The 27,562-nt window shown below is 37.8% G+C and overlaps 1 protein-coding gene across 1 annotated transcript in view; it reads left to right on the top strand.

Annotated features, from left to right (window-relative positions):
- Positions 1-27,562, top strand: part of ARHGAP20 (Rho GTPase activating protein 20) — a 133,285-nt gene that overhangs the window by 6,128 nt on the left and 99,595 nt on the right. Inside the window, exon 2 of the mRNA XM_004382487.1 lies at positions 17,283-17,365. Within this exon, the coding sequence (XP_004382544.1) occupies positions 17,283-17,365 (83 nt within the window). The remainder of the gene's footprint in view (positions 1-17,282; positions 17,366-27,562) is intronic.

The raw sequence follows: 27,562 nt of genomic DNA, 5'->3' as shown, positions 1-27,562 counted from the left end.
TCAAAGATTTCATTTTACTTGGATCCACAATCAACACGCATGGAAGCAGCGTCAAGAAATCAAATGGCGCGTTGCACTGGGCAGATCTGCTGCAAAAGACTTCTTTAAAGTGTTGAAAAGCAAAGATGTCACCTTGAAGACCAAGGTGCACCTGGCCCAGGCCATGGTGTTTTCAATCGCCTTATGTGCATGTGAAAGCTGAATGATGAATAAGAAAGACTGAAGAGGAATTGACACCTTTGAATTGTGGTGTTGGTGAAGAATACTGAATATACCTTGGACTGCCAAAAGAATGAACAAATCTGTCTTGGAAGAACTACAACCAGAATGTTCCTTAGAAGGAAGGATGGCAAGACTATGTCTCACATACTTTGGACATGTTATCAGGAGGGATCAGTCCCTGGAGAAAGACATCATGCTTGGTAAAGTAGAGATCAGCGAAAAAGAGGAAGACCCTCGATGAGATGGATTGACACAGTGGCTGCAACAGTGGGCTCAAGCATAACAACGATTGTGAGGATGGTGCAGGACCAGGCAGTGTTTTGTTCTGTTGTGCACGGGGTCGCTTTGAGTTGAAATCAACACGATGGCACCTAACCTAACAACAACAACAGCTACGTGTGGCTGTTGAGCAGTTGAAATATGGCTGCTACAACTCCAGAACTAAAATGTTTACCAGCTTCATTGAGGGTATCATTAAGATAGAATAAACTGCACATATTTAAAGTGCACAGATGGATAAGTTTTGATGTATGTATATGCTTGTGAAACCATCACCACAGTCGAGACAATGAACATATCCATCATCCCACAGATTTTCCTCATGCCCTTTTCTAATCCTTCCCTTCTCTTCCCATTCTCAGGCAACCACTGGTCTGCTTTCCATCCCTGTAGATAAATTTACATTTTAAAGAATGTTACATCAATGGGATAGTACAGTATGTGTTCTCTTTTTCTGGCTTTCATTCAGTATGAGTATTTACAGAGTCATCCGTGTTGTTGAATGTATTCATAGTTCATTCTTTTTCATTTCTGAGAAATATTCCATTCTGTAGATAGATCACTACTTATCCATTCACCTATTAATGGGTATTTGGGTTTCCAGTTCTTGGCTATTTCAAATAAAGCTCCTGTGAGCATTAGTGTGTAAGTCTTTGTATGGTCATATACTTTTATTTGTCTTGGGTAAATACGTAGGTGTAAAATTGCTGGGACATATTTCAGGTGTTATGTTTAACTTTTTATGAAACTGTGAAGTTGTTTTTCAAAGTGGTTTTGCATCTTTACCAGCAGTGTAGAAGGGTCCAATTTCTCAACATCCTCAACAAGACTTGTTGTTATCTGTCTTTTTTATTATAGCCGTATTAGTGTGTGTGAAGTGGTATCTTGTGGTTTAAATTTGCATTTCCCTAATGACTAATGAAGGAGTTCCAAAAACCAAAACCAAGCCCAAACCTGTTGCCGTCCAGTTGATTCCAACTCACAGCGACCCTACAGGACAGAGTAGAACTACCTCATAGGGTTTCCAAGGAATACCTGGTAGATTCGAACTGCTGACCTTTTGATTAGCAGCAGAGCTCTTAACTATTGTGGTACCAGGGCTCCCTGGGAGGCACAGATCATTAAGTGCTCAGCTGTTAACCAAAAGATTGGTTGTTTGAATCTACCCAGAGGTGCCGTGGAAGAAAGGCCTGGTGATCTACTTCTGAAAGATCACAGCCATCGAAAACCCTGTGGAGCTTAGTTCTACTCTGAAACTCATGGGGTTGCCATGAGCTGAAATTGACTTGACAGCAGCTGGTAATGAGTAATGATGTTGAGCCTATTTTCATGTGCTTATTCATCATCCATATATTATCTTCGGTGAAGTGCCTATTCAAATATTTTGCCCATTTTTAATTGGGTTGTTTTCTTATTTAGTCTTGAGAGTTATTTATATATTTAGGATTCAAGTCCTTTATCAAATATGTAATTTGGGAATGTTTTCCCTCAGTCTGTAGCTTGTATTTTTATTCTCTTTTAAAAGCATCTTTCAAAGAACAGAAGTACTTAATTTTGCTGGAATCCAATTTATCAATTTTTTTATTTAATTTTAATTAATTTAAATTTAAATATCCACATATGTCAAGTGGTTACTGTATTGGACAGCAGAGGTCTAGAGGAAGAGACATGAACAATAACAAAAAATTAGTAAATGGTGATAACTCTTATTAGAGAAACAAGCATGACCCTGATTTAGAAAAATGTGGATATTGAGCTAGACCACTGTGCATTATGATGTTTGAAGAAAGCCTCTTTTGAGTGACTCTTAACTCTTTTAAGGGTGAAAAGCAGCAAGGTCTAAAAAGCTTCCAGAAGTTGGGAACAATATGTGCAAAGGTCCTGAGGTAGGTAAAAAGCTTGGTGTATTTGAGGAGCTGGTTTGTAGATGCTGTATAAGAAGCTGAGTCTCTTTACTCTAGAGCCACATTCATTACTTTTACTTAGCTGCACCACCCACCTTTATTTGCTAGTTGGAAAATTTAACTCTTTCCAAAAATTAAACCTAGCCTCAGAGGATAAAGATTTTCCATTACTGAGGCTCTTCAAAAGAATACACAATTTGTACAATAATTCCTAAAAAGGGGGTTGTAAAACATAATAGCAGTACATAGATAATGCATTAAATTCTGCGAGAAAAACACATTCTTGAGGATATCCACATATGGACAGCACAGTTTCTGTGAAATGAAATGGAAGGACATACTAGAATCGTTTTAGTTAGGGACGATTTATGTCAGACTCAAACACCCTGACCTTACAGCTTCATATTCTGATTGAAAACTCTTTAAATAAAGATGGGTGTTGGGAGAAGGAAGAGAGAGAGGCACAGAAAGTCACTCATAGCAAAAGAATTCTAAAATAGCTTTAACATTTTAAAATGCGGCAGCTGCTGTTGCACACTTCATTCTGTCTTTTCTTTCTACATTCTCTGGGTCCCAATCTGTTTATAGCAGCTCCTGCTAGAACACCCCCAGAGCTGACTTTGGCCATGTGTGTGCCTTGTGCTGGGGTTTGAATGAAGCATCTTGGTGAGTAAGCTTTAGTTTTACTATTCAACACTGAGAAAAATATGCCCACAGTTACACTAGTATCCTACTGAGCTCTTTTCTAGCTTTATTTACAAAGTACATTGCATAAATTAATTTATTTTGGCTGGGAGGAGTATGGACTTATCAAAATAGGATTCATTGAATCAGGAAAGGCCTATGTTATCACTCGCGTGACCCCTGACCTTCTGACTGTACTTTGTTTCTTTGTCTGTAAAATAAGGTTAATAATCCATATCCTATACATCGTTTTTTATGGGTCAGGCGAAGAAAGTATATGAAAACAACTCTTGAAAAATCTGCAGAAAGCACTAATATCTTTTTACCATGTGAGAATAAGCGTAAAGTAACAAAAGTTTGATTTTCTTAAGGTTTAATACTAGCACAGTCACATGCGTATGAATGAATGTTATCCATCAAAACAGTCACCCTTGGAGTCCATAAGTATAAAATATTGTGAGGCAGGAACTTGAGAAAATGGATGAGTTGACTGTTCGTAATTTATGTAATAGTAAGGGCATTAAAAAACCTTTCTAAGTAAATGCCTAAACCAAACCCATTGCCGTCGAGTCTGTTCCGACTCATAGCGGCCCCATAATAGACATCAATTATATGAGATATGTATTAGCTTTCTCTGATAGCAAGCAGAACTAGAATTTGAACCCAGATCTTTCAGCTCCATTTTTTTCCAACTAGACAGTGACTGCAGTTTTTATTATTTGTAATGTAAGAAAGAGTAGATTTGAGTTATATACAACAGCTGGGAAAATCAGATTTGAGGATTTTTTTCTCCTGAGAGGTAATTTCAGGTGGGGGGCAGGGGCAGTGTATGGGAAGGACCAAGATCTCTACCCTCTCCATCCATCATTGAATGTTATGTTCACTGCTGTTAGGTAAATGTTAGGTAATATAGAGTAATGATGACAATTGGTGACAACATCCTTATTTTGGTACATTTTTTATTTTTATGTAATGGTGCCTGTCATTTTTTGATGTTTTATATAAGGCAGATGTGTTTCAGGAGCTCTTCAGCCAAGCTTGATCTCCATGTGGATATCACAGTCTTGTTTGCTATTGGAAAGCTTTGCATATTCTCCAGACAAACTTGCAGGACTGTACAGTTGTGTGGGGGTGTACTGAATCCTACGCCTCGGAGGATTCTGCTGTGGAAAATCATGTGGGTGGGGAAACCTAGTTGAAACCCTCTCAATTCAGTAAATATTTTATTTCATGAATCTTGAGTCTAGGAAAAAGCTCTTACCTCCATGATTATTTTTACTTAAAATGTGAACACAGTGGTACATTTAACATGACAAAAGAAAAATTAAATATTGTGACTCTGAAAGTCATATATCGGGACAGAATACGTTGAAGTTTTTATAAAATGGAAGTTAAAGACAATCTTTTATTTTTACACACTGATCTAAAAAATAGTTATTAATTTTGAAGATTGCATCCCTCAAGTTAAACAGTTGTAGACTGAAAATTCACACGTCACAGATACCTAAACAGTTAGTGCAGTTGTTGCTTTTGGTTCTAAAGTGAAGATTGTCATGAAGCAATTTATCACTCTGTGATTTCGACAGTCTCCCAGGGTTGTGCTTTGGTGAAAGGTCTGCAGGACAAAAGGTGGAACATGTTCAATAGACGAAGAAGTGAGATAATTTATGGTAGCTACGGAAAATGAGATCCTCTCCAATTTCAATAATTTAGGAATTTGAATCTTTCGCAGTTCCTAAATGTCTCTGCAGGACTTGGTGGCTATTCTTTTCAAAGCAGAGGCACCTTGTGCCTTGTGGGACCACATAACATTTACCACAAAGAGGTAATTATACAACTTGTCTCCCTAGAAATTATCAGGAGCTGAAAAATATACTAGATTTTGATTTAAATTACCACTAAACTATAAGCCATAAAATATCACAAAAATAAATACATATAGCATCAAAGTTATGTGTGTGTGTATACACACATATACGTACATAAGCGCACATACACTGTGCTTTGGGGAAATACGTAATTTTATTATTGTGGTTTGATGGAGTTTTGTGACTCATACCCTTCATGTCTCCCAAATCATCTTGGGAAAACCCTCTAAATCAAACTTCCGCTGAGGAGGAAGGGACTGTAGAGTGCTGGTGTGTGCAGAAGACCAGCAGATCGTGAATGCTCTGTTTGGTCATAGCAACTGCAGCCGTTTTCCGAAGTAAACTACGACGGGGGTGATCTTTAATTTCTATTTACTTATGGGAGACGTCGCCATAATGTAGGAAGCTGGAAAGGGGGCAGAGGTAATTGTCTTCTGTCAGCCACTAATAATGAGGCTTGTAGGCAGGACAGCCCAGTTTATTTCATAATTGTGTTTCACTCTTTATTTTCTTTATCTGGGACAAGTTTAGATCAGAAACATCCATCCAGCAACAGAAATAGCCCCATCAGCACTGTATGTCAGTGGTGCACTGAGCAGCCTTGACCTAATTTTGACAGACAGCTGTCACATGGCACAACTGAAATATAAAACCTGAAAACCTCTGAAAATGGAATGTGTGCGTACCCACACCAGCTCCTGTTTCAGAGATCTGGAAAACCTTCTGCTCTTTGGCCTTTTGCTTTCCCTGTTTGCCTGGGTCCTAACTTACACCCAGGAGAGTGTCTGTCTACCCTCTTCAATCCCTACACTCGCCCTGAGCCTCTATAGTAGCAGTTACCAGGTTACATTATGTCTGAATCTAGATATACTCAGACCTATTTTTTACTCTCATTTGACACAGCATTTTTTTTGCTGTTAGGGTTTTTGGATTTCAGCACAATACTCTTGCCCTCTGCATGAGGAAAGTTAGGGGTTGGTATAGGGCAGAGCCTCCCAACCATTACACATGTGTCTGGTACGTTCAGCCCCTTACCCTCAGGCAGCTAGATGGGTACTGGAGCAGCCAAAGAGCCCGTGTACCATGGTCGTACAAATAATACCATTGTGTAATTGGGCACAATGTGAAGAATGTAGTGAAGGCCTGCCCTGTAAGGGATTTTTAGCCACAGAGCATTGGTGATTGACCCTACCTGCTTGAGGGTACTCCTGAAGGGGAATCATGACCAGAGGGTGATACTGGAGACTTGCCATAGGAGAAAGTGCAGCCAACCTAAAGGTGCATAGTGATACCCCAGAATCCTGCGTGGGATTGGGACAGAGGCTGAGGAACAAAGAGTAATGTATAAGGGGAGTCCTAATATCCTCATATTTATTCATGCACAGTACTTAAGCACTTTTAAATATTATTATATATGTTCCATTATTGTGATGCTGTTGAATTCAGAGTCCTTTTATATATACTCTTATTTCATTCTTTGTGGTAGGAAGTGATAGTTTTGTGTACCATTGAGTCGATTCTGGCTCATAGTAACCCTGTAGGACTGAGTAGAATTGCCCCATAGAGTTTCCTAGGCCATAATCTTTACAGGAGTAGATTTTAAGGTCTTTTTCTCCTGCAGAACCACTGGGTGGGTTCGAACCACCAACCTTTTGGTTAGCAGCCAAGCACTTAACCATTGCACTACCAGGGCTCCTTTGTGGTAAGGAGGGCGGGTATTACGTACATTTTACAGAGAGTAATCTGAGAAGTAGTCGAATGAGGGACTGGAATTAAGGTCCAGTATCTCCTAGCGTAGTGCCCATTCTTTTACGTTACATAGTTTCTCATATGCGTATTGTTATATTTCAAAGTGGTAATTGTCTCATGGAAAAAGGAAAGAGCAAAATATCAGAAAAGTTTATTTCTTAACCTCAGAAGAAAGGAGTTAATATCCCTTTATAGTAGTGTATACTGCGATGACATTTGTTTTATTTAAATGCTCAGACTAAGCCTAGATGTGATGACCTATGAGTAAGTAGAAGATCATACTCATCACAGACCAAACTGACACTAGCAGAAAGCTTCAGCTTACCCAGCAGTCAAAACCTTGTTGTGATAGTAGGACCCAGAAGGTGCAGTGTTAAAAATGATTCCCTTGTTCGCTTGCAGAGCCAGTGTCTTTGAAGTATAATTGTTCAGTGGCGTGGGTATGTCTTGACAAATAAATGCTGCAGACTTGTAGGGAAAGCAAGAAAGAAACAGTTTATTGACCACAAAATTGTGCAGGCTAGCCACAAAAGGATTACCGTATTTTATGCAAATAACACACAATAAGCATTTTTTGCCAACCTCACAACCACCCCACCTTATTTTTATAAGTGCGCTATGCCAATTTCTGCACGTTATATGTGTGGGCACGTTATTTATGTGGGTATATTATTTGGGGATGGTTGCATTTTAATAAGCTAATTTGTAAATTTGATTAAGTCTTTTTCTAGCCTTGAAACTTTAGAGTCCTTTAAATGTTTTCCTCAAAGCACTTATTTCAATGTTATGCTTATTTTAGATGTTTGAAAGTAACTCCAGCACTGTTTCACTTAAATTCAACTGAAATGCTTGAATTTTTTTCTCATAAAATAACTGGAACAAAACATCATGAAAAACTGCATTTTACCTCTGACTGAATCTTTCATCCAGCCCCTCTCTTTTGATATATTTTCTTTTTCTTTAATCACTATGAGAACTAATAATGACCAGATTCAGAGTGATTTAGAGGTTCCAAAAATATTACTCTGACTTTATCTGTTAGTTGACAGGGAAGTTAAAAATCCAGTGACAGTTTACATAGAGGTTTTTATGTAAAAAGTATTTTCTGAGGTGTTGAAAATGAAAAAATTAGAACTTTTTTCTTTAGTTATCTGTTTACATCTTCATTTTCCCACATAGACACACTGTGTGACCCCCTTAAACTCTTGGGTATAGGCAATGTTAATGCATTCACTTACTACACAGTTTACCATATGAAAACACTGAGTGAGGCATTGGAGGAGTAGATGTGGGGAGGAATGGGCAAACCACAATAGGCAGGTGGGCAGAAGTCAGATCTCTGAGGAATTCAAGTGGAGAGCCATTGAAACATTTTGTACAAAAATGTGTTGGACAAGAGGCAAATGAATAATTTCCATTTTCATGTATTGTACTTTAGATGATTTTTATACATGTGAAAAAAAAATCTAGCTGCTAGCTGTGAACTAGTTTTCTGGGATGGAGCCCAGTAGTTTGGTGGTTTTATAATTAACTTTTTTTAAAAAAAACAGCTTTATTGAGATATAATTCACATACTGTACAATTCACCCATTTAATGTGTACAGTGGCTTTTAGAATATTCACAGAGTTGTACATGAATCAGCAATTCAATTTTAGAACCTGTTTATTACCCCAAAAAGAGACCTCATACCTCTGAGCCATCACATCTCAATCTCCATCTCCCATTTCCCCAAACCCTAGGCAACTACTAATCTGCTTTTAACTTTGTATAGATTTGCTTATTCCAGACATCTCATGTAAATGGAGCCATACAATATGTGGTCCTTTGTGACTGGCTTCTTTTACTTAGTGTAATGTTTTCAAAGTTTGCTCATGTTGTTGCATGTGTCAGTACTCCATTTCTTTAACTGCCAAATAATATTCCATTGCATGGATAAACCATAATTTATTTATCAATTATATCCAGTTGATGGACATTGAGTTGTTTCCACTTTTTGACTAATATGAATAGTGCTATTATGGACATTCATGTGCCAGTTTTTGTGTGGACATGTTTTCATTTCTCTTGGGTATGTACGTAAGAGTGGAATTGCTGGTATGGTAACTCTGTGTTTAATCATTTGAGGAGCTGCCAAACTGTTTACCAGAGCAGTTGTACCATTTTATGTTTCCACCAGCAGTGTATAAGGATCCAATTTCTCTGCATCCTCACCAACACTTGTCATTATCTGTCTCTTTGATCACAGCTATCCTAGTGGCTGTAAAATACTATCTCACTATGGTTTTGATTTGCGTTTCCCTGTTGGCTAATGATGTTGAGCATCTTTTCATGTGCTTATTGGTCATTTATATATCTTCTTTGGAGAACTATCTACTCAGCTCCTTTGCCCATTTTTTAATTGTGTGCTTTCAGTATTAGTATTCAGTTGTAATAATGTTTAATATAATCTAAATACAAGTCCCTCATAGATATGGGATTTGCCAAAGTTTCCTCCCATTCTGTGGGTTGTCTCTTTTAGGGGGGAAGGAGGGTGGGGCAGATCGAGCAAGTATTTTTAAATAACACAGCTGACAACAATTTTTTTTATAAACAGTAACTACAGGAACAACAAACCAACCAGCTCTCTTTCCATAAAAAAGGCATGGAAGAAATAAGGAAACTGAATTAATAGTAACCTTTAGGAGAATGTGTCAGAAATGAATTATGGAGATTTATCCCCCTTCAGCAGATAGATAGGGGAAAATTCCTTTTGTAGTTTGTATTCAATAACTAGTTAATTGGTCAAGAAAAATGACTGTTAAAACATTCTCTGAAATCTAATCACCTTTTGATTTTGTGGACAGAATTCAGATACGGGCCAGGCTTGTAAGGCCTTGTCTCAAACAACAGGCTTGGGGCAAACACCAGCTTGCATCACTTTGTGCAGGCTGGAAGTTCTCCTGAGCAGGTTAGATGAGTTGTCTTTTCACTTTCTTAATGGTGTCCTTTGAAACACAAAAATTTTTAATTTTAACAATGTCTAATTTATCCATTTTCCTTTTTTTGTTGCTTGTACTTTTGGTGTCCTATCTAAGAAACCATTGCCTAATCCAGGGTCACAAAGGTTTATGCCTGTGTTTTTGTCTAAGATGCTTATTTATAATGTTAGTGCTTATATTTAGATGTTTTTGTTTGGAGTTAATTTTTATATATGATGTGAGGTAGGGATCCAACTTTATTATTTTGCCTGTGGAGAGTCTGTTGTCGTAGCACCATTTGTTGAAGTGTCATTAACTTTCCACTTGACTATTAAGCATATGTTTACCATGCGGCTTGAGGCAGTAGATGTCAACATGATATTCAAAAGAAGTAGTTTGAAGTGTACAGGGATGACTCTTACCGTCAAGTTCCATAGTAAATACTTAAATTTTCCTTAATGATACTATTTCAGCAGAGCCCCTTAAGGATTTGTTTGTTTGTTTTTCTGTGTGTGTGTGTGAGGCTGTGGTGGGGGTGTGGAGAATGAGGGAATTTTAAAATTCTTATGAGAACTTCATTTATTGAGTTTATAGTTTGTGCCAGCCATTGTACTAGACGTTGGGAATGCAAAGACAGGCCTGCTGCAGAGTAGTGTCAGTAAATGATTGTTGAAGGAAGAGAGAAATTTGAGAAAGAAAATATAGTCTCTGCTCTCTAGAAAGGAATACAGATAAGTAATATAATACAATACATTATAACTGAGGCATAATATATGAAGTGAGCTAGGAGCACAGGGATACTGAATATATCATTAATCCAGCTAGTTTAAAAAATGACCTAAAGTGGAAAGCATCTTACATATTAGCTGGTAATGTTGCTGCATTTTTTGTGCTATTATCGAAATATAAAAGAAAAAAATGAATCACATCTTCATTCTCATCTTCAATTATGGCCTCTGTTTACTGACTCTTGGGCAGAATAGGTTTTTTGATCTACAGTACTGAATATAGCTACAGATGAGACTGCATAAAAAATCAGAGGTCTAATTTTTTTTCTAGTGTTCGTGTTATACTTTCCTAACACGTGCAAATAGTTGCTAGTGAAAAGACAACACTTAAAGAAATTTAATCACTTTGTATTCCCTTTTACAACCTCTTTTCAAGCCCCTCTCATCTTTTCCCATGGGGTGGAGAGTGGGCAGGTCTGATGGATACTACTTCATGTTTGTTTGATTTTTAGCTCACGTGAAATTCTTGTTTAGTTTTTTGATCTGCTTGAGACTAGGTAAATAGTACGATATCAATATAATCATTCCTAAAAGATTTATGTATTTGATTTTTTGTCTCATGTACAGTTAGACACATTGGTTTTTGTTTTTGTTTTTAATAAGATTACCTTTTTAAAAATATTTAGCTTTAGAATGACATCCACTATTGGAGTCATCTAGATATGACCATCAAATACTTGAACGTTCTGAAAAATCACACTGTGGATTATGATTTTTTTAAGCTAACAAAATAAGAATTACAGTTTCAAGCTTACCTTCTGTTTCCTTTGAAGCAAAGTATCACACTTTCCCCTGTCATTGAACAGCAGTGAAACTTGTTGGAGCTAGTATAAGCATAACCACAGCCTGTTGTGACAAGTTTGTACTACTATGCATTTGTAAAGGGATCGATAGTTTCATTCTGTTTCCATGTATTGTATTTTCATGTAGCTGGTTATAAACAAAATATGAGATGATTGAAAACACTATGGCTTGGGTAGGGTACATCTTAGTCCTTAAAGTGTCGTCTTTGCTTTTTAACACTTTAAAGAGGTCTTTTGCAGCACATTTGCCCAATGCAGTGCATCTTTTGATTTCTTGACTGCTGCTTCCATGGATGTTGATTGTGGATCCAGGTAAAATGAAATCCTTGACAACTTCAATTTTTTCTCCATTTGTGATGATATTGCTTATTGGTCCAGTTGTGAGGATTTTTGTTTTCTTCATGTTAAGGTATAATCCATAGTGGACTGTAGTATTTGATTTTCATCAGTAAGTGCTTCAAGTCCTCTTCACTTTCCTAAGCAACGTTGTGTCATCTGCATAACGCAGGTTGTTAATGAGTCTTCCTCCAATCCTGATGCCCCGTTTTTCTTCTTATAGTACAGCTTCTCAGATTATTTGCTCAGCATACAAATTGAATAGGTGCAGTGAAAGGATACAACCCTGACGCACACCTTTCTGACTTTAAACCATAAAGTATCCCTTTATTTTGTTTGAATAACTGCCTCTTGGTCTATGTACAGGTTCCGCATAGCATGACTAAGTGTTCTGGAATTCCCATTCTTCTCAATGTTATCCATAATTTGTTATGATCCACACAGTCGAATGCCTTTGCATAGTCAATAAAACGCAGGTATCTTTCTGGTATTCTTTGTTTTCAGCCAAGATCTATCTGACACCAGCAGTGATATCCCTGGTTCCATGTCCTCTTCTGAATCTGGCTTGAATTTCAGGTGCTTCCCTGTCAGTGTTCTGCTGCAGCCACTTTAGGATGCTCTTCAGCAAAATTTTACTTGTGTGTGATATTAATGATATTGTTTGATAATTTCCACATTCTGTTGGATCACCTTTCTTTGGAATGGGCGCATATATGGATCTCTTCTAGTCAGTTGGCCAGGTGGCTGTCTTCCAGATTTCTTGGCATAGACCAGTGAGTACCTCCAGTGCTGCATCTGTTTGTTTAAACATCTCAATTGATATTCCGTCAATTCCTGGAGCCTTGTTTTTCACCAGTGCCTTCAGTGCAGCTTGGACCTCTTCCTTCAGTACCATCGGTTCTTGATCATATGCTACCTCCTGAAATGGCTGAATGTCAACCAGTTCTTTTTGGTACAGTGACTCTGTGTATTCCTTCCATCTTCTTTGATGCTTCCTGTGTCGTTTAGTATTTTCCCCATAGAATCCTTCAGTATTACAGCTCGAGGCTTGAATCTTCTCTTCAGCACTTTCAGCTTGAGAAATGCCGAATGTGTTCTTCCCTTTTGGTTTTCTAACTCAAGGTCTTTGCACATTTCATTATAATACTTCACTTTGTCTTCTCAAGCCACCCTTTGAAATCTTCGGTTCAGCCCTTTGACTTCATCATTTCTTCCTTTTGCTTTAACTACTCTATGTTCAAGAGCAAGCTTCAGAGTCTCTTCTGACATCCATTTTGGTCTTTTCTTTCTTTCCTGTCATTTTAATAACCTTGTGCATTCTTCATTTATGATGTCCTTGATGTCATTCCACGACTCATCTTCAGTCAATAATGTTTAATGAGTCAAATCTTTTCATGAGATGTTCTCTAAATTCAGGTGGAGTATACTCAAGGTTATACTTTGACTCTGGTCGACTTGTTTTAATTTCTTCAGCTTTAACTTGAACTTGCATATGAGCAGTTGATTGTCTGTTCCACAGTTGGCCCCTGGCCTTGTTCTGATGATATTGAGCTTTTCCATCATCTCTTCCCACAGATGTAGTCGATTTGATTCTTTTGTATTCCATCTGGCGAGGTCCATGTGTCAACTCACCATTTATGTTGATGAAAAAGGTATTTGCACTGAAGAAGTCATTGTCTTGCAAAATTCTGTCATGCAATCTCCAGCATTGTTTCTATCACCAAGGCCATATTTTCCAACTACTGTTTCTTCTTCTTTCTTTACAACTTTCCCATTCCAATCACCAGTAATTATCAATGCATCTTGATGCATGTTTGATTAATTTCAAACTGCAGAAGTTGGTAAAAATCAATTTCTTCATCTTTGGCAGTATTAGTTAGTGTGTAAATTTGAATAATAGTCGCATAATGGTATTCCTTGTAGGCATATGGATATTATCCTATCACTGACAGTGTTGTACTTCAGGATAGATCTTGAAACTTCCTTTTTGACAATGAGTGCAACACCATTCCTCTTCAAGTTGTCATTCCCAGCATAGTAGACCATATGATTGATTCAGAATGGCCAATACCAGTCCATTTCAGCTTACTAATGCCTAGGATATTGATGTTTATGCATTCCATTTCATTTTGACAACTTCCAATTTTCCTAGGTTCATACTTCATACATTCCATGTTCCAGTTATTAATGGATGTTTGCAGCTGTTTCTTCTCATTTTGAGTGGTGCCACATCAGCAAATGAAGGCCCTGAAAGCTTGACTCCATCCACGTCATTAAGGTCAGCTCTACTCTGAGGAGGCAGCTCTTCCCCAGTCGTATTTTGAGTGCCTTCCAACCTGAGGGGCTCATCTTCCAGTACTTTGTCAGACAGTATTCCACTGCTATTCATAAGGTTTTCGCTGGCAAATTTTTTCGGAAGTAGATTGCCAGGTCCTTCTTCTTAGTCTGTCTTACTTTGGAAGCTTAGCCTACACCCGTCCACCATGGGTGACCCTGCTGGTATTTGAATACTGGTGACATAACATCCAGCATGACAGCAACATGCAAGCCACCACGGTACGACAAACTGACAGACGTGAAGGAGATCATAAGTAGAAGAGACCTAAGAGATTTTGTAATCCAAATTTTCTTATTTTATAGATAAGGAAATGGAGGCCCAGAAATGAACTGAATTGCCTTGGGTTGCATATCCCATTGATAATAGAGTAAGTCTCGGTACATACAGTAGGACCTCAAATAAAAACAGTATTCTGCCTGTATTTTGATGGCATTGTCTTGAATTTGAGTCCAGCTAAAATGAGATGGGTTTACTCAACATTTGACTCCTCATACATCTGATAATTTTATAACTCGGAAAGCACAGTCGAGTCACTGTGTATATAAATGATCCTCTAAATTAGGTCGCTATGAGTCGGAATTGGGTTTGGTTTTTGGTTTTTCTAAATTAGGTATCCATGAAGAACTCCTATTTTAAAAGCACCTTTACAAAAGAAAATTTGTCACCCTTCTTCGATTATCTGTTCTCGTATTTTAACAGATACCATTTTCAGAAAAATTTCCTTATATCAGAAGGCTTTTTAATTTGGAGTCCACAAATCCCTAAGGAATACATGCCATGGGAGTTTCTGAACTCTAAAATTGTGTGCAAAATTCAGTTCATAGCTTTTGTAAATTTCTCAGAGAACCAGTACCTAAGATCAACCTGGATTCCTCATTTTATAGTTTAACCCCACTTCTTTTTGTCCTATCTTCCTTGGAAGACAGTTAACTATCCTCCATAAAATAACTAAAAATTTTGGAAATTATTAGTTTCCATATGAAGAATTTTAGATCATTTTAACTTTTCTCATAGGCTCTTAATATTTTCAGTGATTTTTGTGGCTGTCTTTTGAACTCTTTTCAAATTCTTAAGAAATCTGAAAGCCAAGGAACTCAAAATTAAAAATCATGCACTAATGAAGATCTAGTCTAAAAGCTTGGATCTGCTGACAGTGGTGTGAGAGGGTGGGGCAGCAGAAATCAGGCTGCTTATGTGGGTCCAGGAGTGTGGCCCCAGCTAGGTAGGTTAGGCAGACCCGCAAGGTCAAAGCAGGCAGAGGTAAAGCTTGAAGGATTAAGCAGATTTCAAAGTTTCAAGTAGGAAACATGTCTGGAATAAAGAAAAGCAGGATAGAGAGTAGGAGTCAAGCCTAGCCCTGAAGGTAAAATAGAATCCTGCCAAAAAATCTGGAACATAGCTTGATGCACATGAACAAACTGCTGTTTTTCTTGGTAAAATCAATGCAGTCTTCCAGCATTGAGACTTTTCACATGAGGAGGGGGCTGCTGGACCTTGCAACACAAATACTTGTCTCCTAGATTTCCCTTCTCCCTGCAGCCCCTGCAGTCACACTAGCCTCTGGATGGTTAGGTTCCTGAGGGTTATGTTTCTAAGAGGTGAAACTAATGGAAACAGTGGGGCAGGGTTTGCAAGCTATATTATATAAACTGTGAAGGAAGGCACCAAACACACATCATGCGAAAATTTTTATACCATTTAACCTGCCCTGAAGCTGATTCCTGGTTAATAACTCCTGATTGAAACGTATAGTATTCTATATTTCTTACCTACTTAGCTCCTGTCCTTCATTAACGTCATAGAGTTGTTTCAGCCACTGTCTCAGCTGTGCTAAGGAGATTTGGGCATATAGTTTCCAAAATGTGAGCCAAAATACTGATGCAAGGAGCAGCAGCATGAGGCCAGGGCAGTGGTGACAATCGTTTGGGAGAGATCCCTGGGGTGTGGTCAATTTTGGTGATAAGAATTGAGCCAAAGTAGTTCAGCATTCTGTACTCATTGGGTGATTCTTCCTCTATTCCTGCGCTAGGATCTAGGTTTTCTTTTACTAGCTAAGAAGCAGTTTCTTTATGAATCATGTAGTGGGATACTAAACCATCTAAAAAAACAAACAAAACCCCAAACCTGTTGCCATCAAGTTGATTCCTGGTGGGTTTGAACCACTCACCTTAGCCGAGCACTTAACCATTGTGCCACCAGGGCTCCTTTTGAGCTAGCTAGTGAGTTTTATGTGGGCAGCATCGAGTCCCCAAGCATGACTGGCCTAGGCCCTCAGGCAGTGGGTGAGACGGCTGGCTAAAACAGGGTGAGAGGATACGAAGAATGAAGAATAGCGTTGATGACACAGCCTGAACTTCACTCATGCCTATTTGTGAATATTGTTAATTTTAGTCATCCGTCTCCTGTGGCAGGTCTTCCGGCTGTATCTAGAGGTGTTAAATATATAAGATTAATTTTAGAGAGTAATTATCTGGATAATTCTATTTGAATAAAATCTCATTTACCTCAAATTTTAGGTCACTGGAAACAGAGTACCTGAATTTTCCAGTTAATCCTATATTAATATACCACCTGGAAAAGGGCCAGGGCGAGGTTTTTCCTTTTCTTTTTTTAAGTAACAGCAAAAATATATTTGGAAGAGGGGATTTTCAAATATGTAAATATTTAAATTTAAAATAAAATTTAAAGGTTGATTAAATGATTGTGTAAGAATCTGATCTCTCTGGCTTTGCTGTAACTGTTTTTTTTTCCTCTTTTCTTGTCTCTCCAAAGCCTGTCATTCCTGAAAGCCCAGCTTGGGGATAGTAGTACGTACTACACTGATACTATTTTGGGGTAGAAATGAGATAATCTTCATCAAGCCTGTAGAGTAGAGCCTGCCACATAAAAAGCAACGTATCTGGTAGATGCAGTTGATGATGATGGTTATGATGGTGCTGTTCCCAAACAGTCTGGTCAACATTTAAACTCCTTATTCTCTAACCATAAAAAGTACATACTGTCCGTACCACATTTTGACACTTACCGTCTTATTTTAGATGTTACAATTTATTTCCATAATGAGATTGCAAGCGCCAATACAAAAAAACCCAAACCTGTTGCCATTGAGTCAATTCCAACTCACAGTGACCCTATAGGACAGAGTAGAACTGCCCCACAGGGTTTTCAAGGAGCACCTGGTGAATTAGAACCACCGACCTTTTGGTTAGCAGCCGAGCTCTTAACCGCTGAGTCACCAGGGATCCTCTGATACAAAAGGAGATACAAAACTCGTTGAATTGGATTGAAAATCAGCATTTGCCTGCTTTACAAGCCATATGGTCTTAATTTTGATTTTTTCTTTTTTTTAACAGAAAATGAAAACACTAGCAGAAAGGAGGAGGAGTGCTCCATCTCTTATCCTGGACAAAGCCCTGCAAAAACGGCCTAGTACCAAGTAAGTGAAAAGCTTTGTATTACACAAGTGGCATGTGCTTGGAACTTTATATCAGATGAAATATTTTATTGATATTTTTGAAATTCTGTATATGTATAAGTTAAATACCTGAATTTCATTTCAGAATAGGAAAGGAGGCATATATATACACATATATATATATAAAACAAAGGGAGCCCTGGTGGTGTAGTGGTTAAGACCTCGGCTGCTAACCAGAAGGTCAGCAGTTTGAAACCACCAGCTACTCCTTGGAAACCCTATGGGGCAGTTCTCCTATAAGGTCACTGTGAATCAGAATCAACTCAATGGCAACGGGTAAATAAAACAAAGGGGTATTAGGTCTAATAGGATTGAGAACCTCGGATATAGATGAAGCGCCATGCTAGGGAAAATGCTAACACTTACCTGACTTCCTGGGAAATGTCATTTGTGATTGTTTTGGGTAGGCGAGCCAATATAGTAATATATAGCCCTGCCCCTCCCCACCCATGCCTCCCTACCACTGCTGCAATAATTAGTGCTTACATTAGCACCAGTTCCCCAAATTCCTACCTCAGTAGTAGCAAAAAAGTGTTAGGTTTTGTGTTAAAATATATTTTGGAAAAATAATTATTTAAGTTAAAGCTGTATGTGTTTTCATCTTCAGTTTATTCCCTATGAGTTTCTCTAAGTTAATAATACAAGTGAATAGCGCTGGAGAGTAGGACCTTCACCTATCTTACAGAAATAATGCTTGATGAAAGTGTTGGATAGTTAGTCCTTGAATGTGTACAAAATATTTGTAAGTAATATGATTTTAGGATTGAAAAGAACCTTAAAGTTCATCTAATCTGGTGGTTCCCAAGCCTTCATAATTCACTATTCTGCAGTAGGACCCATGCATCTGCATATTTTTCAAAAATGTCTATAATTGATTCTGATCCAATCTTGGTGAAGAACCACTATGGCAAGGTATACAGTAGTCTTTTCGTGCTTTACTTGCCTTGTTAAGTCTGAGACAGATTTTTAAGAAATAAAATATAGGATTGGTTTTAAAAATGAACAAAAGTAGACATTTTTTATAAACAAACAATACGGACATATATCAAACAAAAGGTAATGGTCCCACCCCATTCCCAGGTGTAACCACTATTAATCATTTGTATAGCCTTCTAATCTGTTTCCTGTGCAAATCTGATAAGAATTTTTGTTTGCTTTTCCTCATGTTTAAGTTCTCACTGTAATGGAGATATATTAGTTCTTCCATTTTGTTTTTTTTTTTAAATTAGAGATCAAATTCTATTATAACAACCATTCAAGAAATCCTTTATATAATTTATGTTATATATTGTCCACCTTTATATAATTGATGTTCCTGAAGTTACATAAATTATGTTTTATGAATTACTAATGTTAACTTGCTATTTTAAAGAAGTCATATGGTCAATTGTTTTATTAAGTGATTAACTTCTTTTTCTAAATTTGTTAAAAATAATCCCAAGTTTCATAATTAGATTTTTATTTTCTATCAACTATACCAAGGAAATAAGAAAAATTTCTAAAGTCCAAGTTGATAACTCACAATTTTAGTACCTATAAAAGGATGATTACTATCTCTTGACACATCATGGAAACTAACCTGTAAGAGATTCATGTGTAGCATGGGGCCAGACAGCAAAGAAACAGTGTTTTATTTACTAGCATTTTTTTTTTCTGGAATTATATCCGTATTTTATTTGACTTTAAGGTAGTACCTTAGTGTTTCTACTGATGTCCCCTAGTTAACTTCTTACTTAGTAATTACCAACTAGTAGGTGATAGGAAACCCTGGTGGTGTAGTCAGCAGTTTGAATCCCCCAGGCCCTCCTTGGAAACCCTATGGGGCAGTTCTACTCTGTCCTATAGGTTTGGTATGAGTCGGAATTGACTCGGCAGCAGTGGTTGGGTAGTAGATGATAAAGCTTTTATCCAAAGTTTAGTAAACCATCTGCAGGGGACATAGAAGAATCCTATTTAATAGTTGCTACAACTCAATTTTTATTGAATTTAATGAACAAGAGCTGGGTTTAAAAGAGGAAGAAAGGCTTAGGTTAACTGGTTTGTTAATTTGTGTTTACATTTTAAACACAGTTTTATCTCTAGTGTCCTTTGATCAACACAGACAGTGCCTAAGGAGAGGCAGTTTATAGATTTTAACACGAGATCAGCTCGAGGCGATTCTCTTGGCAATTACTATATTATCTGGCATAGCCGATGACAGAAATCTTTCACACTAAGGTTAGAGGTTTTCAGGGGTGAGTGGATTCAGCATGGTTATACTCAACTTCTCTTACTCTGAGATACTAAGGGTAGTGTTCAGTTTTGTGTTCAAGGATGTCCTCACCTGATGTAGTAGTCATCCTTCTGGCAAGACTCTGGGCACATATATGAGAGGGCTTAGTTTTCTTAAAAGAGAAATGAAAGTGTTGGACTATTTTGTCTGTTAAAACCCTTCTAGTCCTATGGTTGTATAATAAAGATTGGTTGAAACTCAACACATCCAGAGACTTCCCTACACAGAGTCTGAGTTCTAATCATTCTTAATAACTTGCAGTTTCCTAAACACACCATACTGTAGCATTGGCTCAAATGTTACTTCCTTCAGGAGCTCCTCTAACCTCACATTACTAACGGTCTTGCTCCTGTAGCACCCTGTGTTATCTTTTAATCATAGCACTCATGACTCTGCATTGGAATCATACATCTGTTCTCTTTAGTGCCACTGGCATGTATTAATAAAATAATGCCTTGTAGATACTGGTTGTTCAAATATTAATCTGTTAGATGAATTAGTGAATAAATGAGATACTTAGTTTCCAAACCAAAGTAAGAATTTCATAAGTTAACACAGGAGTTTCTGACTTTCCTGCCTTGGTTTAAGTAGTCAATAAATAAGAGACATTCTTTGTTCACTGGTATTATTTGTGAATTTCTGGCTAGGGAAAACAGGAGATTTCCTTTTAATGAAATGATTTTGAGTTATTAGGAAGTCATCTCATGCAGCAAAATACCACAAGAACTCATGTATGTGGTCTCATGGTATTTCTTCAGTATTTAGGAAGGAAATCAAGTCATACAAACTTTGTCTCCAGAAATTGACTTGTTTTGATATGGTATTCAGCCCACCTTATAGAAGTCATTTTCGTTTGAAAATGTACCCTCTTTTGTTTTAAGTAGCAATCTGTTAGCACTATTAAGTTAGTATTCACCAACTGCCTCCATCCCCAATCCCAAATTAATTTATTGTGTGTGTGCTGTTTGCAGTACGCTGCTACGTACTTTACAAGTGTTATCTTTTCAATCTCTGCTCACTGCTGCTGAGAGGAGAGTAGGGCAACACCAGGGAAGCACTGTGGGACAGTGAAAGTGCTTGGGCTTTGGCTGGGTCTCCATCCTAATCACCTGTGGGACCGTGGATAAATTATGTAATCTCTGAGCCTCGGTATTTTTCTCTGTAAAATAAGGATCATAATACTTGGATCATAGGATATAAAATGAGAAAATAAGTGAAAATGCCTAGAAGAGTAACTTAGTTGTTATTAGCTTCCTTCTTCCCTTCACGTAGATATATTTCATTTCCAAGCTTTCAATCTCCTAGCTCCTCAAGCAAAATCAAGTATGTTAATAAAAAAGCGCCTACTTTATCATGAAGCATTGTATGACTAGAAGCGGATCACTGAGCCCGGTTCATTATGTGGAGAAAGTTGAGTCAAAGACTTCCCATAGGTTACACAGTTGATGAATGGCAGAGGCGGGACTAAAACCCAGGTCTCTGGTCTTGATGAAATGTTCTTTGCATTGCACAAACAAAAGAACAAGGATGATATAGTGGTTATGAGCATGGATTCTATAGCCAGATTGCCAGGTTTTAATCTAAATATCATTTGCTGTCGGCCCTCATGGTGACCCGCGTGTTAGAGTAGAACTGTGCTCCACAGGGTTTTCAATGGCTCATTTTTCTGGAGTAGATCGCCAGTACTGCCACTTAATGTGACCTTAGGTAAGTTTTTTAACCCAGGATAGTAGTAATATTTATCTCATAGGGTTGTAAGGAAGACTAAATGGGTCTTATATATGTAAAGTTCTTCAAGTAGTCCCTGACATGTAATCAGTGACAGATGGATAGGTAGGTAGCTAGGTAGGTAGATAGATAGAGGTATATATTTATGTAGACTGTTATTATTACTAGTGTTAGTAGCAGCAGTAACAACAAAAGTACACATTATGGTGGTAGAGAGACTCTGAGGACCATAGCAGATGGGAGATAAAGGAGATGAAAGATGCAGAGTCTGGAAGCCAACTGGAGTCTAATATTAAATTCATTTTAACAAGGCAATTACATTTCTAGATCTGGCCTGAGGCAAGATTGGGACAGAACATTTTGGATTTATTTTTGGTAAACCCTGACAACTCTTGAGATTTCCCTAGGCAGAGTTTCTAGGTATGACTAGAATGACTCTGGGAAATGAGGGCTTGAGCCATGGAGGATTGACCTGGTTTTCTCAGTCACTTGAGCTGAAGAGGCTCTAGGAGCCAAAGCTATGAATTATGATTAGATACACATAGATGTGGCAGTTTGGGGTGAGAATGACAGGGTGGGGGTCACCAGGCAGAAGGCATTGGAGAGCTAGGAAGCAACTGGCTTCTACTTCCTTGTGGTCAGCTCACTCCTGTTGTGTATGACTAAACACACACACACACATCCTAACATCATCCTACTCAGGCTGCTCTCCCCGCATTGTGTTCTGTAAGCTCCTCATCATTCTACTTTGTTTTTTCTCCATTAGTGTTAACATCATAATCTTAATATTAGTCTGAAGTAGGTGATAACTTACTGTACTTTTAAATGAAAGGCGTACACGAATACTCTGGAGTGACTTACGAGGATTGTGGTAAAATGGACTTTGATAGCAGAATGAAAGCCACCTCTGCCTGTGATAGTTCAGTGAGAACCTTCCAGATATGGAAAAGGGAATGAACTGAATGACCTCACGGAGTCCTCTCCTATGCCAAGACACTAAGATGACTGTGGTAACAGTTTGATATAATTTAAAAGAAAAGTTACTGGACTTCTTTTGGAATTCTGTAAACCTTCTGTGCCTAAATACAGTTTCTTGGTACGAGGCTTTCAAATAAAATTTTGAATTTTAGAGATTTTTAAAAAATCTTTATGACCTTTGCAAAATTACAATAAACGATACTGACATGTTATCTTAGAAAAAAACCTGCGCCAAACACAATTCCTTGTGCTCTTTTGCATGCCAGTTGGCTCTGCGTGAGGCCGATTCCTACTGTTTTGCACAGCATGTTCTCAAATTTTAATTTAGAGATCCATAGAGGAGCCAAGGTATGTGATGAGAAGAACACCAAAGTTGAACTTTCACACATAAAGATTGCCAGCGGCCTACAAGATCCCCATTTTTTTCCCTTGCAAGGAAAATTATTCAAAGTTGTAAAATTCAGATGTAAAGAGAGGAGACAATAATCACTTTATAAGGTGGCAAAGTTGGCAAATTTTTACCAAAATGGAATTCATTGTTTTATTAGGTAAAAGACTTCCCAGGCCCGCATATCACTTTATTCTTTTCAAAGTACTGTCCATATTCTTTAAAAGCAATCAGATGCATCTGTTCCTGGTGCAGTGTGCTATTTTCTTATGGTATGATTCTAGGAGATTGTATTAAGTCTCTCCACATTCTGTTGGGATTTGACAGGGTCAAATTAATTTATTTTTGCACTTGCAGATCAGCACATCCATTTAATTTCTTCATTCCAACTACACCCTAATTTGCTAATTGCGGTTATGATTCAATTTTATCTTTCATTTTGGCACAAGGAAAGCACTACCTCATTAGTGAATGTTTTTTAACCCTTCCCCACTCCTATGCACAGGGTTAGTAGGCTGCCCTAGGGCATCCTTGCTGTCTTCTTGCTGTCTTTGGCTAGATCCTCCCTTCCCCTCCACAGCTTGGTGCCTAGGGTTTCTCAGAGGAGCTTTGGCATTTCATGATTGACTCGCCTTCAGAACCCTGAGAAAAGTAGATATGAAGGAAGCAGAAGAATGATTGTTGTTATTATTACTGAGAACCTTCATACTGTTGTGACTAAGAAAGTGCAACTCTGGAGCCATCCCTCCTGACTTTAAACTCTGGCCCTGATTCTGACCAGTTGTGAGCATTTAGGGAAGTTACTTAACTTTTCAAGCCTCACTTTCCTCATCTGTAAAATGGGGATAACCCCATAGGGTATTAAAAGAGTTAATATTATACCTGACACGATGTATTATTATAAATTTCTTGTTAAATGAAATTTCAAACATATATAAATCCTTGTGCTCCCTTGTCACATATTGAGTGTTCCAGGTTTAAGTCTTGTCTTCCCAGCCTGACTGACTGTCTGCTTTTGAGTGAAGGGACCCTGTTTGCTACTCTTGAGAATCTGCATGTTCAGTGCTCTGTAAATATTAGCCGAATATAATGAATGATTACTTTTTTACCCGAGCTAAGGTCAGTTCTCATTTGGAGTGGAAAGAGGGGTAAGAATCCACTGCTTCCTGAGAAAGTAACACAGGCAGTGTTGAAAAGAAATGTCAATTCTGGGGTGACTAGCTGTTTAATGTATATTGATTTAAATGCTCTCATGTTTAATGAGTCATCTGTTACGGATCGAACTGTGTTCCCTCCAAAATATATGTTGGAATTCTAACCCCTATACATGTGGATGTAATCCCATTTGGGAATAGGGTTTTCTTTGTTATGTTAATGAGGGCATACATTGTGGGTGTGTTTTAAACCAATCGCTTTTGAGATATAAAAGGAGTGGATTAGGCACAGAAGCAAGCAGAAAGCACAAGTGGAGGAAGATAGATGCCAGGCCACATGAAAATTACCAAGGAACCAAAGAACAGAAGCTGAAAAGAGACAAGGACCTTCCTCCAGAGCTGACAGAGAAAGAAAGTTTCCCCTAGGGCCAGCGCTCTGAATTCTGACTTCTAGCCTCCTAAGAAAATACATTTCTGTTGGGTTAAAGCTGCCCACTTAACAATATTTCTGTTATAGCAGCACTAAATAACTAAGACACCATCATCTGTATCGTGAGTTACTTCCATTCCTCCTTTTACTGAATAGCTCCTGGTATAATGAGAAAACCTAGAGAATGGATTCTAGTTCCTGCTGTATCACTATGTAATATAATCCTTGAAGAGTCAGTCACTCATCCTTTCTGCAACTGGAACTTTTTCCTCATCTATAAATGATGTGGTGGGGTGGAGTGGACTAAATTCTTCACTTATTTCCTCCAGCAGCCCCCAGTGCTACAATTTTGCGTTTTTTATACTAACAGTAACTCAGTCACAAGGAGAATGGAAAAGAGTATGAATGGTCCTTGGAAACCCTTCTCTCAAAGAAGGCCCATGATGGGGAAGGCATTAAATAAGACTTGCATTTCTGAACTCTCCTTCAAGGTGCTCACAGCCTAGTGGAGAAGAAAAATGTCAAAAGTGAATTATTTTAATAGAATATGAGTGCTCTAATTAAGGTAGAAACAGGAGAACAAAGAAGCTGCCTTAGGACATGAGGGAAGGCTTCAGAGAGATATAGTGTCAGTGCTGGGTTTTGATGGATGAGTAGGAGTTCTCTAACAGAGGAACAGGCTACATAATACTCTAGGAATAAGAATTTAAGTTATAGCTCAAAGTTTGCAGAAAGGAGTGGCAGGAGATGAGGACTTTAGACTTCTAGGAAGTGGGGATTCAGAGAAAATTAGAATTCGTGTGTGATTTAATTTGGTTTTTTTTTTTTTTTTTTTAAAGACAGCTCTATCTAATAATTGATTGGAAATGAGATAGACAACTCAGGTAGGGAACCTATTTATGAGACAGTGAAGAGGAAAAATTTCAGAGATATTTATAAGTGAGAGTCAGTAAGATTTGGAAGTAAGGAAGTGAGTGAGTGAAGTCTTTAGCTTTTGGAGACTGGGTAGATGGTAATGACTTTAACAGGTTGGCCAGTCAAGAAGATGAGCAAGTTTTGTTGGGAGAATAAATATAGTTTCACTGATATGGTATAGGGCAAAGTGAATGGCAGCACCAGTAACAGCTGTAATTTAAATTGAGTGCTTACCATGTCCCAACTTCTAAGTTAAGCATTTTGTGTATAATTGTTGGGTGGCTTTTCCACTTTATAAAGAAGGATATTTAATCTTAGAGATTTAAAATAACTTACCTTAGCTCTCACAACTATTAAATAATGGAGTTGGAATTTAAATCTACTTTTCTCTGACTCTAAAATTTGTAATCTTCACCACCATACTATACTGCCTCAGTGAAATTAATTGAAACTTGAGAATTTCCTATCTCGTAAGATAAAGACTGTTTGTTAGAAGCTAGATTTAAGAAACTTCATCGTTACTGTTATAATAAACTCATTGTGGCCATTAGGTTCTGTCAGTTGTGACTCCATGTGGGCATCTCAGAGCTCAGCACTTTAAATGACAATGACAGAATGGTTCAAATGTGAGTCTGCCACTTACAGTCATTGACTTTTACCTCCAACTCACAGAGGCTACAAATCCCCATAAATTGACATTGCTTAATGTAATTCCTTATTTACTTAGATTTGGATATTTTCTAGTATAAAGCAGTAAGTTAAAATGTGATCTATTTTATTTTGTATTATTTGTTTTCATTTTTGGCTTTAATTTTTAATGTTAATATCTAAGTTTATGGCCTATGTCAGAGAATGTGGTTGTATGGTACCTGATTGTTTATTTTTCTTTATAACTTGATACATAGTCAGATATTACATGTATTACATGTATGTTTGGAAAGTATGTTACCTGTTATGTAAATCATCAATACCCTTCGTAATATTTTGTCCGCTTGCTCTGTCACTTGCTAAAAGAGCTGTATATAATGCTTCGCACTTCAATTGTGGACTTGTAAAAGTCTTACTATTCTTTTAGTTTCTTGCTTTATATGTTTTGAAACTATATTGTTAGATCCATAAAGTTCAGGCTAGTTATTTCTTCTTGGTGTATTACACCTTTTATCAAATAGAAATATCCCTCTCTCTCTTACTTTTTCTTTCTGTCTGCCTTCTTTAGCCCAACACAGTGTTTTTGAGATTCATTCATATTACATATATCAGTGGTTTGTTCCTGTTTATTGCCAAGTAGTATATTCACTGTATGGATATACTACAATTTGGTTATTCATTCACATATTGATAGACATTTGAGTCATTTGCAGTTTGGGGCTATTATGAAGAAAGCTGCTATAACTTGTTTACAAGGCTTTATGTGGACATATGTTTTCACTCAGTTGGGTAAATACTTAAAAGTTGAATTACTGGATCATATGATAGGTGTTTAAAAGACACTGCCAGACTGCTTTTAAAGTAGTTGTAGCATTTTACATACCCACCAGAAATGTATGAGAGTTCCAGTTGCTGCACATCCTCGCCAAAACGTAGTAAAGGCATTTTTAAAAAATTTAGCCAGTCTAGTGGTTGTATAGCGGTATCTCATTGCATTTTCCTGAAGACTAATGATATTGTGCATCATTTCATGTAATTACTGGTTATTCGTATATTTTTCTTTTCTTCGTTGTTTTTATTGTTGTAGTTTAAATGAAGTTTACATTTCAAGTTAGTCTCCCATACAAAAATTTATACATACATTGTTATGTAACTCTAACTGCTCTCTCCATACCGTGACAGCACACCCTCCCCTTTCCGTCCCTGATTCTCCATGTCCATTCAGCCAGCTCCTTACCCTCTCTGCCTTCCCATCTTACCTCCAGACAGAAGCTGCCCATTTAGTCTCATGTATCTACTTGAGATAAGAAGCACATGCTTCATGAGTATTATTTTATGTCCCACAGTCCAGTCCAATCCCTGTCTGAAGAGTTGGCCTCGGAAATTGTTTTACTTCTGGGCTGATAGAGAATCCAGGGGCCATGCTTTCTGGGGTTTGTCCAATCTCAGTCAGACCATTAAGTCTGGTCTTACCAGAATTTGAGTTCTGCACCCCCATCTTTCTCCTGCTCCATCAGGGACTCTCTGTTGTGTTCCCTGTCAGAGCGGTCATTGGTGGTAGCCAGGCACCATCTAGTTCTTCTGGTCTCAGGCTGATGAAGTCTCTGGTTTATGTGGCCCTTTCTGTCTCTTGGGCTAATACTTT

This window comes from Trichechus manatus, unplaced genomic scaffold (genome assembly GCF_000243295.1).
Source record: "Trichechus manatus latirostris isolate Lorelei unplaced genomic scaffold, TriManLat1.0 scaffold00094, whole genome shotgun sequence".
NCBI classification, from domain to species: Eukaryota; Metazoa; Chordata; class Mammalia; order Sirenia; family Trichechidae; genus Trichechus; species Trichechus manatus.
This window is presented reverse-complemented; position numbering and strand designations above follow the sequence as displayed.